General features: G+C 39.9%; 1 protein-coding gene across 1 annotated transcript; it reads right to left on the reverse strand.

Annotated features, from left to right (window-relative positions):
- Nucleotides 1–2,756: 2,756 nt before the first annotated feature.
- Nucleotides 2,757–17,183, reverse strand: LOC105927952 (transmembrane protein 26). Its single transcript, XM_012864978.3, has 6 exons — nt 16,910–17,183; nt 16,096–16,192; nt 15,804–15,893; nt 11,762–11,970; nt 11,510–11,589; nt 2,757–4,678 (listed from the first exon to the last, which is right to left on the reverse strand). Exons 1-6 carry the CDS (start codon nt 17,098–17,100, stop codon nt 4,398–4,400), a joined length of 948 nt encoding a protein of 315 aa, XP_012720432.2. The 5' UTR covers nt 17,101–17,183; the 3' UTR covers nt 2,757–4,397.
- Nucleotides 17,184–17,751: the final 568 nt, after the last annotated feature.

Genomic DNA, 17,751 nt, shown 5'->3' on the forward strand with positions numbered 1-17,751 from the left:
CTGTGGGAAAGGTCCGGAGTACCCAGCAGAGAACCCACGCACGCATGTGGAAACCATGCAAACTCCAGCAGAAAGACGCCAGGCCGGGATTCAAACCCACAGCCTTATCGCTGCAAGGCAACAGTGCTAACGACTGTGCACTGTTGTGAAAATGATTTGAGTTATTGGTCTTAGTATTAGTCTAGTTTTAGTTTGGGTTTCTATCTCAGGTTTGGTCTTTGTGGTTATCTATGTTCTGGATTGGTTTAGTTTAGTTTCTGTCCCCTTCCACTTATTTTCTGTCAGCTTGTTTCCTTCTTCAGCCACATCCCTTCCCCTGATGACCTCCACCTGTTCTGGATGATTAGCTCACTCTGCTCACCTTTGTTCTCCTGCCTCCTCTGCCGCTTCCCTGCCAGAACGTCTCTATCTTCACGGTGTGAACTTCCAGTGATCCTTACTCTGCCTTCCTGTTTGCTTGACCCTGTTTTCTGCGTCACGTTACTGAGCCAGCGCGATCCCTGTCTGTTCCTGTTTTGCCTGCCTGCTTATCGGCCTTGATCCGTTTCTGGACCTTGGATTCTGCTCTATTCTACCCTGGATTGTCTGCCCGTGAACCCGACCCAAGCCTGTCCGTAATTTGTCAAGCCTGCTAACCCCTGCAGCTCCCAACGCCTGTCTCCCCCCTGGACTTTCCCAAGGACTGTTTCTGTTCATTCATTTAATAAATCACCTTATTTTCTATTGTGTCTGGTTGAATACCGGGTTCTGATTCATAATTCATTACAGAAATATTTAAATCACAAAAGTAAATTGGTTACATGGATTCTTTCTGTCCAAGACAAGACTGGCCATAAAGTTTTGGTCGCACACACGCTTCAAGCATTTATTTCACAGCACACATGCCTGAAGGTTACGTTCAGATTCCACTTTGTTTACATTCACAGTCATGCAGGGTTTAAGAAATCTATTTTACAGAAGGATTATACAGTAAATGCCTCAACACATATTCAGAGTAATACTTCAACAGGGCAGGAGTCAAACATAAAAAAACCCCAGAAATCTCAGTAAACTTACAACAAAGAAAACACATTAATGAACAATATAAAGCACCCAAAACAGTCTTTGAGACAGCACCAGACATGAGCCTGAAACAGGCATCATCAGCTTTTGTGCAGTTTCAGTTCAGGCTCCTCATCCGGACAGATGTTGCTTAATTGCATATTCAAAATCTAAGCTATCAGAGCAGTAAATACTCATTCATCTAAAGAAGTTGGAATGTCACTGAAAATGCATACTTCAAACATTTATGTCTTTTGATTTGGATGATCATGGCTTACAGCTAAATGAGAACCCAAAACTCTGCTTCATAGAAAGTTTTAATTAGTGTTGCACCAATACCGATACCAGTATCGGACGGGGCCCAGATCCAGCACTAAAATGGTGGTATCGGTATCGGTGAGTACCAACAAATAGGGCACCGATACCATTTTGATGTTTGTATGTCACTTGAACGCAGCCTTCTCTCTCCCGACTAGTATTATACATGTTAATTAAATTCATGAAAGTTGCACTATTATGGCATTTGAGAGCCAAAAGTTTATTAAACTATTGTCACCCACTCCAGGTAGGCAATAAAACGTTCTACTACCCTCAGTAGTATGCAGTTCTTCATACATACACACACATCAATTTCAAACAGATGGTATCGGTATGGTATCGGTATCGGCCAATACTGCACAGCCAGGTATCGGGTATCGGGGCCAAAAATGGCATCGGCGCAACACTAGTTTTAATATTAAGTAAAAATTGCAAAAATAAAAGGGTTTTTAAACAAATGCTACATACTCCTAAGGGTGACTCCTGGTTATACAGCAGTGCTCACTGACTCCCTCCACAAGGAGGCCAAGCCAGAGAAGAGCACCGATAAAGAAGCCAGCTGTTGAGTGCCGCATCAATGCATTTTAAGGGAATCCCATTTTAAGGGAAAGTTGAGTGGAAGGAAGAAAGATAAACACCTAACAGAGATAATTGCAGGCTCAAAAGGATTGCGTTTGCATATGATGGGTTGTACATTAACTTACTTTTCAGTACAGCAAGTTTTCTATATAAAAAATTCTGTATTATTGGAGTTACTTAATCCACCTTTCTAAGAAAGTGGTCTCAGTTTATAGTTTTCATAAGCTGTAAGCCAAAATCACCTAAATAAAAATAAATACCTGCTTGGTACGTATATACAGCACCTCACCATGTGTGTGTATGGATACAAAATAAAACACACGATTTGCCATTTTTGGATAAAAAACAGAAGATGATTAAGAAACGCAAGACATCTGTTTCTTTTTGTGATAAATAGTTATGTAATGTTCCACAATATCAAGAAAGTTCGAACAAGTCATTGCAGAGCATTCTTAAAAACATGCAGGCATTGTTTAAGCTACAGTCACTTCGGGAACTGGGAATGAAAGTCACTGATTGTACAACTTTAATACATCAACTTGTGCTGACAGGCTCAGTAAAGTTCCTCTGAGGGGCTGCTGTTGTTTTTTTTAATCAGGTTTTTTAAGACAGAGCAGCCATGATTTCCCATGGTCACAAGAACATCTAGTCCTAACTGAGTGCTTTTAAGGCCTCTTTTCGTATCGTTTTGATGTCAGATAAAAGAAGCAGAAACCGACGTGATAAGGCGAACACCTTTGTTGGGCGTGGTGCTGTTTCTAGGAAACAGAATACACATCTAAACAAATTAGAACATTGTGAAAAGGTTTTTTTTAAAAAAAAATCATCACTAATTTCAAAAGGTTAGACCATTACATGCATTCATTATACACAGAGTAAAATATTTCAGGATAAAAATCAGTGTTTCAGAAAATCAGAATATTCCATAACCATCTAAAATCTGAGAATTCGGGGGAGCTTCACGGAGTGGACTGAGGCTGGAGTCGGCACATCAAGAGCCACCACACACAGACGAATCCTACACATGGGTCACAGACGTCACATTCCTCACGTCAAGTCAGTCCTGAACCCGAAAAAACTCCAGAAATGTCTCACCTGGGCTAAGAAGAAGAACTGGACACCAGCCAGCTATCAAAGCCATCCCATTACACCCTAGCAGAACCAGAGGCTGATCGCCAGCTGTACTTTCCAGATGCCTGACATTTCTGTTTACAACAACCTTTTTCATTGTTCTTGTGTAACATTCTAATTTTTCCTGAGACACTTCATTTGGGGTCAAAATTACATGAAATACACTATTTAATATAAATACTGCATGTATAATGTGAGTTTTACTTCCTGAAAAGAGTGTTGAAGGATAGGGATCTTTTTAACACTATGTTGAAATGTACCTATATGACATGTAAGGAGGTTCCAAGCAAGGGTGAAATTAAACATGATATAATGCCACTATCTAGTGATAGAGGGGTTTATCTAAGACTACCTCAAAGGTTTGGGAGTGGAGACGGTGGAATAGTCTCAATGCAGGCCTGACCTAAACCCGACTGAACGCTTGTGGGCCAACCTTTAGTGCCAGAGTGATCAACGCAGCCACATTGTTTGACTTGGGACACGTGCTTGTCTGAGAGTGGCATGGCATCCCACAGCAGTGTGTGACCACAGTCATAGCGGTGATCACGAGGAGGTTCCAGACTGCTGTGGTTGTGCACACACTACTGAGACCTCTGGCAAAGGAATACATTGTTAAACTGCTAATACTTCCTGGTTTTTTTTCAGACTTGAGTTATGAACCTAATGATCAACAGGTAACAATAGTGGAATGAGGTTTTTTGGTGGTTTTTCAGCGGTACAGCCCACAGACTCAACTCTGCAGCTCACCATAAAAATGGATTTTCCTGATTAACGCGGCACCACTTAAGGAGAAACAAACCAGCTTTCTGTTTGGTTCAAAATCAATTGGCAAAAGCAATTGAAAACATCAACCCAGAAAAAAAAAAGTTCTGACTTTCTTAGCCAAGTTTAGTTTATTTGAATCTAATTTGAGCTGAACGTTGATCTTGTTTCAACAGTTACTATAGTTTACAATGTGTCCTGTCTAGTTTTCGGTTGGACCGCTCATTTTGTATGTGACAGGAAAGTTGTGTCTTTCAACTAAGATGGATTATTTTAATAGCAAGTCGGAAAGAAGAAGTGTGTGTTTTAACATAGACAAAGTTAGAGAGGCTGTTTTAATCCTGTAATGAAACAGAAAGCAGGTTCTGGTTCTTTCGGAGAGGAATGATGTTGAGTATTCCTAGCAAATCGATTTCACACTGTTGCTGTTAGAAAATGTGTAAAAGGAAAACACAAAAACATAAATTTATTACTTTCCCTGCTTGACATGAAAAGTCTGCCCATTTGTTCTCTCCGTAACGTCTTAGGTGCGACATTCCCTCCCAGAGATGCCTTTATCTGACTCTTTAGTCAGCGCTGCTGTGCCCGGAGGACTTAAAATCCATGTATAACACAAACAACCTGTACACGTTGAGGATGACAACCAGGAAGTTTTTAAAGGCAAAGAAAACAATCATTTGGTGGAAAATACCAAAGTATGTCATGACGGTGAGCCGGACCACCAGGAAGGGGCCGTCCTGAATAAACAGGGTCTCCACAATGCTCCACAGGTCGGTGCTGTGTTTGGACCAGAAGGAGTCTTCGTGGATGCCCTCGTCAGCTGCTTCGTCGCTCATGGACCTCACCACTGTTCAAACAAACAAAGCAGCATGGGTTTTTTTTTTTGACTGGACTGTTCTGCATGTTCAAAAATAATGCATTATGCAACATAGGAAACAGCCACCCAATTCAACACATACAAAGTTGTTGCATACTTATTTTGGCGATGAATTAAATGGTACTGTGAACATTTATTTCCCCCTTTGCAGATTCCTTTTCCTTGTTTTTTGTCTTTTTTTTCTTTTTTGCTTTGGCGGCTCACCTAAAGGTTTCAGACCATTAAGAAAACATTGATATCAGACAAAATTCCATCCATCTATCCACCGTCTCTGCCCGTTCATCCTTGCAGTACCATGGATGTGCTGCTACCTATCTCCAGCTGTGATTGGGCGAGAGGTACACCAACGACATGTCCATTACAGGACTAAGAACCATGCACCCACCACAACCACACCCAAAGGAAGTTTGGAGCAACCAATTAACCAAATATGCATGGTTTTGAATTTAGGGAGGAAGCTGGAAAGAACACAAGCTTGCAAAGGGGGAATTTGCTACTGCAGAAATTTGAATCCAGGCTTGCTGCAGGCAATAGTGCTAACTGTTCCTCCAAGCAGCCCTTATACAAAAGATGCAATTAAATTGCAATTAAATGCAAAAAGATGTTTTCAAATGTAATTTTCACACCCAAAAAGGTTTGGGTGTGCATATGGGGAAAGAGTAGTGGCTGGGCTACAACGTGGGCCTGTGCCTGTGCTTATACCCCAAACAGCACTCCAGATGTCTTGGGTAATGGTGCCAGTTGTTGGACTAAATCAGTGCTTCTCAAATAGTGGGGTGCGCCCCCTGGGGGTGCATGAAGGTCTTGCAAGGGGCGCAAGAATGGCCTTGCCTTTTTTTGTCCAGAAAGTATAGGCCTTCGTAAGTTTTTAAAATGTGACAACAGCATCCCTTGCTGTCTGGTCTGTATCTGGAGTCAGTAGTATGATGAATACTATTAATAAACTCCTAAAAAATTTAATCTAACTATAGTTTGTCTTTAATATTAATGGATTGATATTATTTTTGCCATATCAGGGTCATAGCTAGTTAAACGTGGACTGCAGGTACGAGTAGGGCTAAAAGCCATTTATAGTGTTGTTAATACATAGTTAAAAAAAGTGTCAATGCTGAAACAGTCTGGTCGTTAGAAACCATTGTTATAAGTTATAAATTGATCCATATATATGTTATACATTTTAAGAGGGATTCTGGGTAATCTCCAAAACGACAGCTTTAATGCATTTAAACAGAAAATGATAAAAGTTACATTTTTGACCCATTTTGTTGGGATGGGGGAGCCCTGAAATTGGGGGCGCAACAGAAAACATTTAAACAGAAAATGATAAAAGTTACATTTTTGACCCATTTTGTTGGGATGGGGGAGCCCTGAAATTGGGGGCGCAACAGAAAACATTTGAGAACCACTACACTAACACTAAGATGTTCAAGCTTAAGCTGATCCAAACCCAAATGTTTGGCGAGGGCGACCAGGGAACATCTAGCAACAGACCCTGTTCAGGAGCTCTTCAATTCTCACCTCCAGGGGAGTTTCTCTGATTTAATAGTTTATCCATTAAATTAGTCTGTTTGTTATCGTGTAGGTATTTCCCAGAAAATGAAATAAGTGAAACATTGATGAAATAGCAGACATGTAATGTAAAGTTGCTGGAAATAATTGTGTCCCATGATAAAGGGAGTTGAAGAAAGAAAAGACATGATTGAAACTTCCTCCAACACCCAGAAGAATTCGTAAAAAAATACTTCATTTGGTGACATGTTTGAGAAACAATAGGGCCTCGTCATATGTGGGATTTGGGAGGGTGGACGGCGGTGTGTGACGAAAACAGACATGTCTCAGCTGAACCCATATGTGAGTCTGCTGGGTGGAAGTAGACCGTGGGAACTGACTGGCTGTGATTGCTTCCAGATGCATTTTTGATACAATGCATTGTGCAAGAAAGCGCAATGTATTGTCTGAGCATCTGCATTAATTTAAAAGTGAGGCCTTGCTTGTTCAGCTCAACAGTCCTGCCACTTGGCCCTGACACACCTCTCAGTGTCTGTGAAGGCAAGCTGCTTGGACCTCATGGACAGACAGGCGCTCCCATTCCTGTGTAATTCTGAGTGGAGACGTGCTGAATGCTGGTCTCTACATCGTCTACTTAGATAGAGGAGGAGAAGAAGGGAGCTCAAGAGAAACAACAAAGTGATTTCACTGCAATTTATGTATCCTTGTTGTTCCTGGCAGACACCACCATGGGAGAAGAACAGAACTCTCCTTTTAAAACAAGAGTCAGTATTGGTTTTCTATATACTGCTCTTTGCCAGCAGCTCCAGTTAGAGTTTAAATGTTCTCTTTAATTAATTAACTTCTCTGTTTGTCTTGTCCCTCGCTCCGGCTCTTTTCTTTTTGCCCTTTAACAGCTCAGCTTTTAACTTGGTTACGATCCACCAGTTCCAGAACAAAACGCAAACACTTGTCATTTCTTCCCTGGTCTTCAGATTTATTCAGGAGTGTATTTCACGAGCCAGAAAAGCTTGCTGTTTTTTTTTTTTTTTTTTTTTTATTGCATTGACATTAGATTGTGTCATGGTATTTTATTATTAACTGTTTGTTGGACTATTGGACATTTTTCCTTGCACTCTCCAACATGCCGTTTTATTGTTGTTGTTAACAAAGAATGCTCTAGACCCAGATAACTATCGACCCATTTCCAGCCAACCATATCTAGGTAAACTACATGAAAAAGTGATGTATCGTCAACTAGGGGTGGGCGATATGAAGAAAATCTAATATCCCGAAATATCTTTGGGCTATACCACGATACACGATATATATCGCGATATGTTCAAATAACCTTGAATAACAAATGTTTTTAGCCAAATAGTGCCTAAAGTTGCATTGGTATATCTCATATTAACGTGTCAAATTTTTTTTGTTTGAAAAATTTATTGCAAAATAAAAATGATTTATTTTAGCCATTTTTTTAACCAGAGCTGCACATAGAAGCTTTTCACAAATTACAATATTGTCACATTAAAGCTCTTTCATGGTCAACACTGGACCTTAAAAAACAGAACATCCCAGCGGCCAAAAGGAACACCAAGGAAAAATCTGACACAAAATACACCTGAAATAAAAGGTATCATAAAAATGTGACAATCTCAAAAACAAAAGCTTCTATTGTGACTATAAAATCGACTGACTAGTCGCAGCTACATATTCAGAGCTTCTCAAAAATATTTCCGTTGCTCTTTAGGTGCTGGGAAATTTTAAACAAACGTTTTTTTTTTCTTCTGTCATATGGGATTTAGCAAAAGAAGACGCCAGTTTCAACAGTTTTATGGCTGGTTTAATTAAAGTTCCCTTCGGTGTGTGTGGGTGTGTGTGGGGTGTGGGGGGGGGGGGGGGGCGACACGCAGAGTTTACAAGAGTCTTCATTTTGCACTGGATGACTTTTTAGGTGGAACACATTTGTGCTACTGCTACCTTTTGTGGCAATGGTGATACGGCATGTTTGGCAAATTACCACATTTTGTTCAACCACCTTCTTGTGAAATCCAAACCACTGTCTGAAAAGCTCGCTGTCGCCATAGTTCTCCCTGTCTCGTCAACGCAGATAAGCGCACGGGTTCGTTGTTGTGCGCGCACGCCGGAGCGCTTTCTGGTTTGGTGGAGGAGCGAGTGATGCGTTCATAGCATGTGGGAAAAACTAAACTCACACTGAAATAATTACAGCGGCTCAATCCTGCCATGAAAATTTACACTCGACGGTCGCGATAAAGTCATTTTAACCATCGCGCGGAGGAAAACTTGAAATACATCGAGTATACTCGATATATCGCCCACCCCTATCGTTAAATTCATGCATATTAAATCCTAAACAGTTTATTTGAGACGTTCCAGTCAGGGTTTCGAGCCAGTGAGAATACAGAAACAGCACTTGTTACAGCTGTTAGGGATCTCAAAATTAGTAAAATCTCTGTTTTAATTCCTCTTGACCTTAGTGCAGCTTTTAACACAGTTCACCCTGCTATACTCCTTAAGAGTCTTGAACATCATATCCAAATGGTCTTGTTCTTAAGGGGTTTTCTTCATATCTCATGGGTAGAACATTTTCTGTTTCTTTCTCTAACTTTGAATCTGACAGGGTAAACGTGGTTTGCGGTGTTACACAAAGATCCATTCTTGGTCCTCTCTTGTTTAGTTTTTATGACTCCCCTCGGCTCTGTCATTAGACACCACGGTATTTCTTATTATTCATACACCGATGATACACAGCTGTACATTTCTGTTTCTGCTAATAACATGAGTCTCGTTGGTAAACCTCTTGAATGCCTCGCTGATGTCAAAAAATGGTTGTCCAGGAATTTCCTTAAGTGGAATGAGGACAAAACCGAGGTACTTCTTGTGGGTCCTGACAATCTAAAAAACTAAAATTCCTGCTTTTCAACTCTTTGCTGTTTAAACCACATGAGTACATTAAGAGCCTTGGTGTGACCTTACGCCGCAACCTCAATTTTCAAAAGCACATCCATAATATATCACGGTCTGCTTTCTATCACCTTAGATTCATTTCTAAAGTCAGATTCCTCTTGTCACAACCTGACTTATAAAAACCTTATTCATGCCTTTAATTGTAGTAGATTAGACTACTTTAATGCACTTCTAGCTGGAACGTTCAACACAGTCCCTCAATAAACTTCAGCTGATCCAAAATGCTTCAACTCGGCTTCAAACTAAAGCCAAAAGGGTTGAGTATAGCGCTTCAATTGTAAATTGTTTTCACTGGTTAACCAGTTAAAAGAGAACAAATTTTAATAATTTTAATCGTCTTCAAAGTTTTAAATGGCCTGACCCCTTCTTAAGACGGTCAGTGATCACATACCAGACAGGCCGTCTATGTCTTCTAGTAAGCATCTTCTGGTCATACCTTGAATCCCTTCTAGACCAGCTTTTGGCTCCTTAAGTCATTAAATTCTTGTTTATTGGAACTCCTTTCCTCAAGACCTTAAATTAGTTCGACAGTGTCCTGCTTTACAGGCAAACTTAAGACATTTATTTTCTAATATTTTAGTTAGGCTTATGTTTCTAGCTTTGGAAATCCTCATCCCTTCTGCTTTTTTATCACATTCTTATTACTGATTTTATGAGATTCTATTAGTGCGTATTTATTTTTTTCTATGTATTTGATTGTTTTAATGTTTGTTATTGCTGTTTTATGTGCTTTTATTTTTATCATCTTCGCAGTTTATTGAGTCAATGATTGTCATATGAAATGGGCTTTATAAATAAACTTGACAGTTTTGTTTCCGTCTCTGACATAAAAAGTGGCAGCCCAGTGTTTTTAAGGTAAAGACGATAATCAAGGAATGATTATTTGGAAGGAAGCATTGTTTGGAGTCATTAAGGACAATTACTGGAGAAAAAAACAAACAATTGTCTTACTGGACCTCAGCTGACATCCTCTTTCCTGCTTTCGCTCACTTCCCCTGAATTTGCATCAGGATAAAATTCCACTGAATCCTATCGCTTTCTTTGTCATAATGTGCAATTAAAGGTAATTGTGAGCGAAGAATTTGAGAAGCAGTGCAATTCTGGTGCTGAGAGGAAAACACTTCTTTTCTGTCAGTTCTTTTAGTTTGTGTGATTTGTGATTAGATAACAAATGAAATGTCTGCCAGCTTTGGCAGTGCACAGCTCTGAGAGTTTGTGTAGTCTCCTGTGTTGACTCACACAGTGTGAGTGGACCGATTGTTTTCCTTAGGTGCAAATTTTATTCTTCAAAGGAAGATGGTAATTCCCGGGGTTTGCTTGGCAGCTAAGCTGTATCTTTCAAATTTCAGTCTACATCTCCAAGGTCACGCATCCGCCTCAGCTTCCCAGGAAATGTAAGGCATTACTTGACAACGAAAAGAAAAGTTTTAACACTGTTCTGAGATAAAAGGACAAACTGTGTCTGTCCTTTAACACAAAATATGTGTAAAACAAAGATCTGGTGGAGATCATTCTTGTGACAAAGACTGAATCTGAACCTCAGATGCTTCAGCATAAGGTTTTTGTAAGGCAACACGTTGTGTGTTTACAGGGACTTCAAACACAGTGGGTCCATAAAAAGGCAAACTGACCGGACACAATTTCCCCAGAGACAGGAGGACGTCCATTAAGTTCTGTGTATTCGGGTTACGACAGTAAAGCTTCTACTAACTCTGATATTTTAGCATTAATAGAAGGGAAGAGCACATCTGTTTACAAAATATAATGACCGCATTAGATCAACTAGACTGTCAATGCGGGTTCCTTCAAGTACAAACTTGTTTTTCTAACTTTCTAGAGACTTCAGGAAGTCCACTCACATTCTTCTGAAGGTGTAACAAGTTTGAACAAAAAGAATGAAACTTGCCATTGGGCTTTTTTCTCAGCATCAGCTGCCTCAGCTTATCGGCAAAGTCAAAAGCTGAAAAACTCAAAGGCAACTTTATTTGCATTTCCTGCATTAGCTTGAGCTCAGAAGATAATTGACGTGTTTACTTAAAAACCTTCAGTACTTTTTTCTGATTAAAACTAATTTATGTCCAGATGACTGACTAATAAAGGCCATAATGGTTTCCTTCATTACCTAGCAGGTTTTCTCAGAGTTTGTCATCATATAGCAGTGGAGATGAAGCTGTAACTACATCTCTGTTTACTCTGAGCACCAGCCTAGACGCCCAGATCTGACCGCAGCCTTTTCTCTGAAAACATTGTTTAGATCGTCGGACATTGCTGTAACTGCTAAAGCGCAGATGTGTTTATTATAAAGGCCAAACGGACACTGACCACACAGATGACAGGGGAACTGCATCATGCTCCAACTCCATACAGCTAAGATGATGTAGACCAGCTGAGGACTGGTGTCTCTGCAAAAGACAAGCAAAAACGCTCATAAGGCCAATTTAAATAATTTAGAGTTTCATTTCATTTAGACTGAAGCCGACACTTTTACTGTACTTTACATAGATTGAAATTTTTTTTTTTAAAAACTGGCAAACATCCAGAATATAGCATGAGCGTGAATAAAACAGCACCCACTTTACATCATCCAGCGTCTCGCTGGTAAACTCGAGGATGTCTGCCGCTGTGCCAACGAAAATGAGCAGCAGCTGAGACAGCTGGTCTCTGGTGACCCCGCCTCCCAAAGGCAGAATCCACTTCCCTATGATGAGGAGGATGAGCAGAATCTGATGAAGAGCCAGGATCCAGTTGTTTGGGCAAAAATTCGACACCATGTGACCAAATCTCTGGAAAAATAGGCAAGCAAAAACAGAGACATGTTATTTATTTAGGTACTTTCTATGATGTCTCTAATGCTTCTTAAAACACATTTCACCATATTTTAGGTTAAATCATTTATTTCTGCAAAAAGGTCAAGCAAAAATACAACATCTACAGTGCCTTTTTTAAAATACTGATATACCTTAAACGTTTTTATCATTTTATTACTTTGCGACCACAGCCTTACATGTAGCATCTTAACGGGATTTTATGAGATTGGTTGCATTCAGTTTTATTTGGGTGAATCAGAGTAAAGGGAGCAGAAATAAAATGCACACCAAACATTTCACTTTTTTTTGTGTTGAAATGTTGAAAACCACATATCCGTTTTCTCACACTTCCAAAAGTCATGGTTGTCATAGTAACAGAATCACAAACAAACAAAAAATACACTGAAGGGAAATTATTATAGAGTCTTACGGCTGCTGCCTCGTCCTAAAAGCCTGCATGCAGTCAGACCGAAGAGAGCACTGTTGCACCAAAATAATTACCTCATTTTCACACAGCTTGAATCACTTATTCACCTTGTTCAATGAGTGTCCTCTGATTACTGTCTTTTTTTTTGGGGGGGGGGCTTTTTCACGGTTCTAGTGGCTCGCCCTTTATGAAAGTAGGCCGACAGGAAGGGGGGTGGAAGAGGGGGAGAGACACACGGCAAAGGACCGTGGGTCGGACTCGAACCCGGGTCGACCGTGCCGAGGACCAAGGCCTCCGCACATGGGCCGCGCTACGAGCACGCCCTAGATTAATGTCTTTTTTGTAAAATTAGATGCATGCAGTGTAGATTCAGGTAATGTATAAAATGCATACGTTATTTCATAAAGTTATCTCCTCAAGTGATTGAAGATGATCTGTTTTTCTGTCCCTGGTCTAATTGACCAGCTGAAAAGGGCTGAGTATGGCTACAAATGCTCTTAAAAAGTAGATTATATCACACAGGATTTTTATTGTTCTAGTAGATCGGACATGGCACAGCTTTGTTTAGGTGTTTTCTTTCTTCTGTTTTATTAGCCACGGCTATAGAGGTCGGGTTGTTCCGCAGCTGGTAATCAATTTACAAACTCTTAGTCATAGACACACGGGTTGATGGGCTTATGGTTCTGATTCGTTGCAGAACTTCGGGACTTTTTTTATTGAGCTCTGTTTAAGCCAAACGTCTCTCTATTTTCCCCGTAAAGAACTTGCTGTTGTGGAATTAGATGAGGAAGCTGTGGTAAACTCGTAGCATTTGCGACCTAAATTATAACGCTTACAGACGATGTTGCGTGAGTCACTCTTTCTTAAGAAATTAAGATGAATTCTATGGTAAATTAACCAATACTTGTGTTATTCAGTTTTTATCTTTCTAAAACGTGGCAATTTTACATATCTGCCTGTATGAATCAAAAACCAATCTGCATTAAAATTTGGAACCCCTTTTTATACTGACTGGGAAGCTCTCCCATCAAAACATCTGGTCTCAAGATGTTAGCAATGATTCCTACAGACGTTTTCAGACTCTCTGGCCCCTGTAGACTGTGGGGAGGGGGCTTTATATTGACTTTTCTACAAGCTAGCTGATACTTAATACTGACCATACCATCGTCCCCTCTGTCGTGAATTTGTATCCCCTTTTAAAGATGTTTTGCACTGACTATGAGTCCAGCTTTACCCATCTTGGAGAACTGTGTCTTGATTTGTACGTACTCACCTTGAGTATGTCTCATACTGCCCACATATCAATTTACATTCATGAGATGATTCGTAGCGTCATTTTGCACCCATCTTGCAGACTTTTTGCACTGACCATGGAGTAGTCTGTTGTGTGACTCCAATAAGATATAATTATGTGACTCTAGTAAATGTTGTCTACCAGCAGGAGGTCACTCAAAGTAATTTGATTTTCATCCGAGGTCTTAATCTGTCGTATTTATTGTACATGACATACTCGTACTTACCTTGGGGACAATGTTTACCAACCATGGGTCAATTTACTCCCCCCATTGGTGATGTTTTAAGCCGCTTCAACAACTGATGATTTTAGTTTTTTCTCTAATTTACTGTGAGAAAATATTGATAAGTGTCAAGTTTCAATAATAATAGCATAATCTACCTTCAAGAGGTCGGAGTTATTTTAATTTGATCAGATGTCCTAATCTGTGATAAATTAGATGGCCCATACAGGGATTAGTAAAAATACTGTTCAATAAACATATTCCACAGTATAATTTACCTTTATATGGAATTATGCGTGAGATTTTAGCATAATTATGTCTCCCTGTCTCCATAATTCATCAAAGTACTTAACTACTACGGAAAATTAACCTCACAGATGCACACTCATTTATCTTTTAGTTTGACTACAAAATAAGTTGGTCTTTCAAAAATTAAACTTCCTCACAAAGTGGACATTTTGTCAGCTGACTCATCATGTTACCCTTCAGGCAAAAGCCCATCAAAAAGGTTTTGCTTCCTGAAAATGTTCTGTTATGGTACTCAGCACTGCCGATTCTTTCACGAAACTTTGGCACCCAGATAATCTTAGCAACACAAAACGATGTTTACAATATTTTTGAGGAAAGTTACTCTTTCCCAAATTGAACCTGTGGTTTAAAAAAACTATGTTATGAATCAAAAGTAATTTAGTCCAATTTTGACTAGCAATACATTGTTGGTTTCCTAATTACTGAAATATAACATGGTGCCAGTGCCTAAAAAAGACAATTAAAGAGGACATATTATGCTTTTTAATGTCTTCCTTTTCACATTGAAACCATTTAGTTGGGGTCTATATAATGTGGAACTTTAATGCTTTGGTCTAAATTCCTTCTTGTTGTTGCTCTTTTACCCCTGTTCTGGGCTGCATCTAAGAGCAACTTGTTTTGGTACTGTCTCTTTAAATCAGAAGAAGGCACTTTAACACCTCGCCCCCTCCACCTCGTTCAGTTTCTGTAGTACACTGGGAGGGGGGGGGGGGGGGGGTGTAAAGAATTGTGTGGGTTAATATACTCATCAACCAAATATTTTCACTTTTCCACTTGTAGCTTCAGCATCCTTCAGCTTGGACTCCAAAATTGCAGCGAAAAAACAAAAACCGTGACCTTGTTTAGCAATTCTCACAGTGATGTCACACATTACCGTTCGAAAAACGTATTAGAGAAAACTGAACGGCATGAAAAATATGACCCAAACAGAATATAAAGATTTCCACAGCTGTCTCCCTGGAGAGACACAAATTAATTTTACTTTACCCTCTGTAAAATGCCTCTGAATTCCCACACCGCGCAAGCTTTACCCCACAGATTCTGCTCACTCTCCTCAGTTCAACTACCAGTCAATACATACAAACAATTCCTCCACTCAAGTTCTAGATCTGTCCCATCAATTCCCCTGCTAACTCACAATCTCCTCCACGGTGAGCTGTAACCCAGCTGTCCATGAGAGACCTCCATCCTCCCCTAACCCTACTCAATAAACTCTGTTTATCATCTGAGAAAATGTTCGGTACACAAAAAAGTATTTGTCTAAAAGTTAAAAAAAAAAATAAGTTTTGAAACTCCGATGATTTACACGTCACTTTCCTACAAAAAAAATCCAACCACTTTATTTATTTAGTTAAAATATAATTAAAAGCTTTGTATATTTTCTAGCAGGTAAAAAAAAATTACAATACAATTACTTGTAAGTTGTAGTCTTTTCAAAAAATTTAAAAAAAATATGTTTTGGCCAGTGAGTACTTTTGACTTAAAAAAGTTTGAACACCCCTGATTTAGTGAATGTCCCACCTAGTGAAAATTTAATTAAATATTCATTGTCTTACCTTTAAGTACTCATATGCTGTGATGTTTCCTGATGTTTCATTCAGGGCGATTAATCTGTGGAAAACATCCTTAGAATCCAGACGGTTGCACTGCAAAACCATGAAAGAGTTATCATACAGTACTACAACTTTTTTTGTTTCTTTATGTTGAAACACTGAAAAATTGCATCTTTGATGATAAAAATGTCTTGCAGCCATCTCCCCCACAAGTATCTGCCTAGCTCATACATTTCAAGAGGGTAAGAGATTTTTAGGCAGCCATGCAAGTAGCTTTGTTTCCTGCTTGAACTACCTTGTCGTCCTGCGCCTTGTTCTGCTGGTGATGAAGCTCCAGGATCCAGATGGAGGGAATGATACTTATGAGAAAGAGAAAAATGGTGGGAGAAAACCTGCAAGAAAGCAGAAATCTGTTTATCAGTACTGTAAATGCAGATTTACAATATGAATGAGCAATGTAGATCATTCAAGGTTAAAACAGATATAAAACAAGCTGATAGGAAAGCAGTAAATCAAGAAAAAAAATATATTTTGACCCTTTAAAGAAATTTATTGATTATGGTTAATAAACCATATCATTTTCTTTCTACAAATTTTTCCTTTTCAAAGGTTTCCTAGGAATTTTGAAATTTATTTATCATTATTCGCCCAGGATGAACTCCCACCAACCGCAGTTTCTTCTTTGACTTGATAAATAATTAAACATTCCTTATGCATTTCCGACCACCGAGACAACAAGGAAATGGGGGGTCATTATTGCCTAATAGTACCTTCTGGCTAACTACTATGCTCCAGCTTTATTGGAGGATAATAGGCATTTTAACCAAAAAAAAAACACACAAGGCTGCATGACTGCTGGATGACTGAGGAGTCTGATTTCCCTTTCCCATCCCACCTTCACTGTCCCAGGACAATTACAGCAGTGGGACAAGCAGGATGCAAGAGGGTGGAGGGCTTTAGGTTATTATTAGAATGCATAAGAATAATTTACTTGTGCATAGTAATGTCAATGTGACCAGTTTTGCATAGAAATAAATAGCTCCAAGTGTTATGGCAATCATAGTAAATTGTAATGTATAGAGAAACATGCAGATTATCATATTATTTACCATTTGTACTCATGTCCCTTCTGCTTCTTCAGCGTTATGATCATTTCAACAGCAAGCGGCAGAAAGAGAAAAGTCAGCAGCCAGTAATAGGGATCTTCCTTGACTTTTGTCACCCTCCAGACGGCCACCAGAGAAACCAGAATGAACAAAGCTCTGGTGATGATCGCACTCAGGAAGCTGAACAGACCCATGGCGCTGTGACTGGTCCTCACTCCAGAAAGCTTCAGATCCGAGGACGCTGCAGGTCGCTGCTGGCCGCTGCTCCCCACGCAGAGAGAGAAGGACGGGAAATGGGGCAGGAGTTTTTGAAAGTCCCCAAACTTTTAGCTCCGCCTTAACCCCCCCCCCCCCCCCTTTCTCCACGCCTTTCCCCTGCTGTGAGACGTGGATGGCTCAGAAAGTGGCGCGTAATGACGCTTCGGGCTGCATGTGGTCCGGGTGGTCTGCAAAAACCCATTCACAACTCTTCCTCCTTCATTTATGGCTGGCATGATTCTGATTCCACCGCAAACTCTGTATGTAGAGAGCAGCAGCATCACACCCTCCTCAGTTTCCTTTGACGGGAAAAAGCCTCGTAAAGAAAACTAACAGGAACCTCTTATGTTGTTATCTCTCCACTCCAAGCAGCGGTGGGCCAAAGATTATTTCTAAGTTAATGGAGACGTGCCGGTTTCCTATTCATAGCCATACTGCCTGTTTGCCCAGGGCTGTGCTAAACTTAAAGTGATGGCACTTTCAATCCGTTTTCTTTTACTCAATGGCATCAGTGATGCTGTGCTGACCATACTTTAAGTAATATGATGCTATACAGGTGATGGTGGGTGGTGATGCTGAAGGTGATG

Source organism: Fundulus heteroclitus, chromosome 22 (genome assembly GCF_011125445.2).
Source record: "Fundulus heteroclitus isolate FHET01 chromosome 22, MU-UCD_Fhet_4.1, whole genome shotgun sequence".
Classification (NCBI taxonomy): domain Eukaryota; kingdom Metazoa; phylum Chordata; class Actinopteri; order Cyprinodontiformes; family Fundulidae; genus Fundulus; species Fundulus heteroclitus.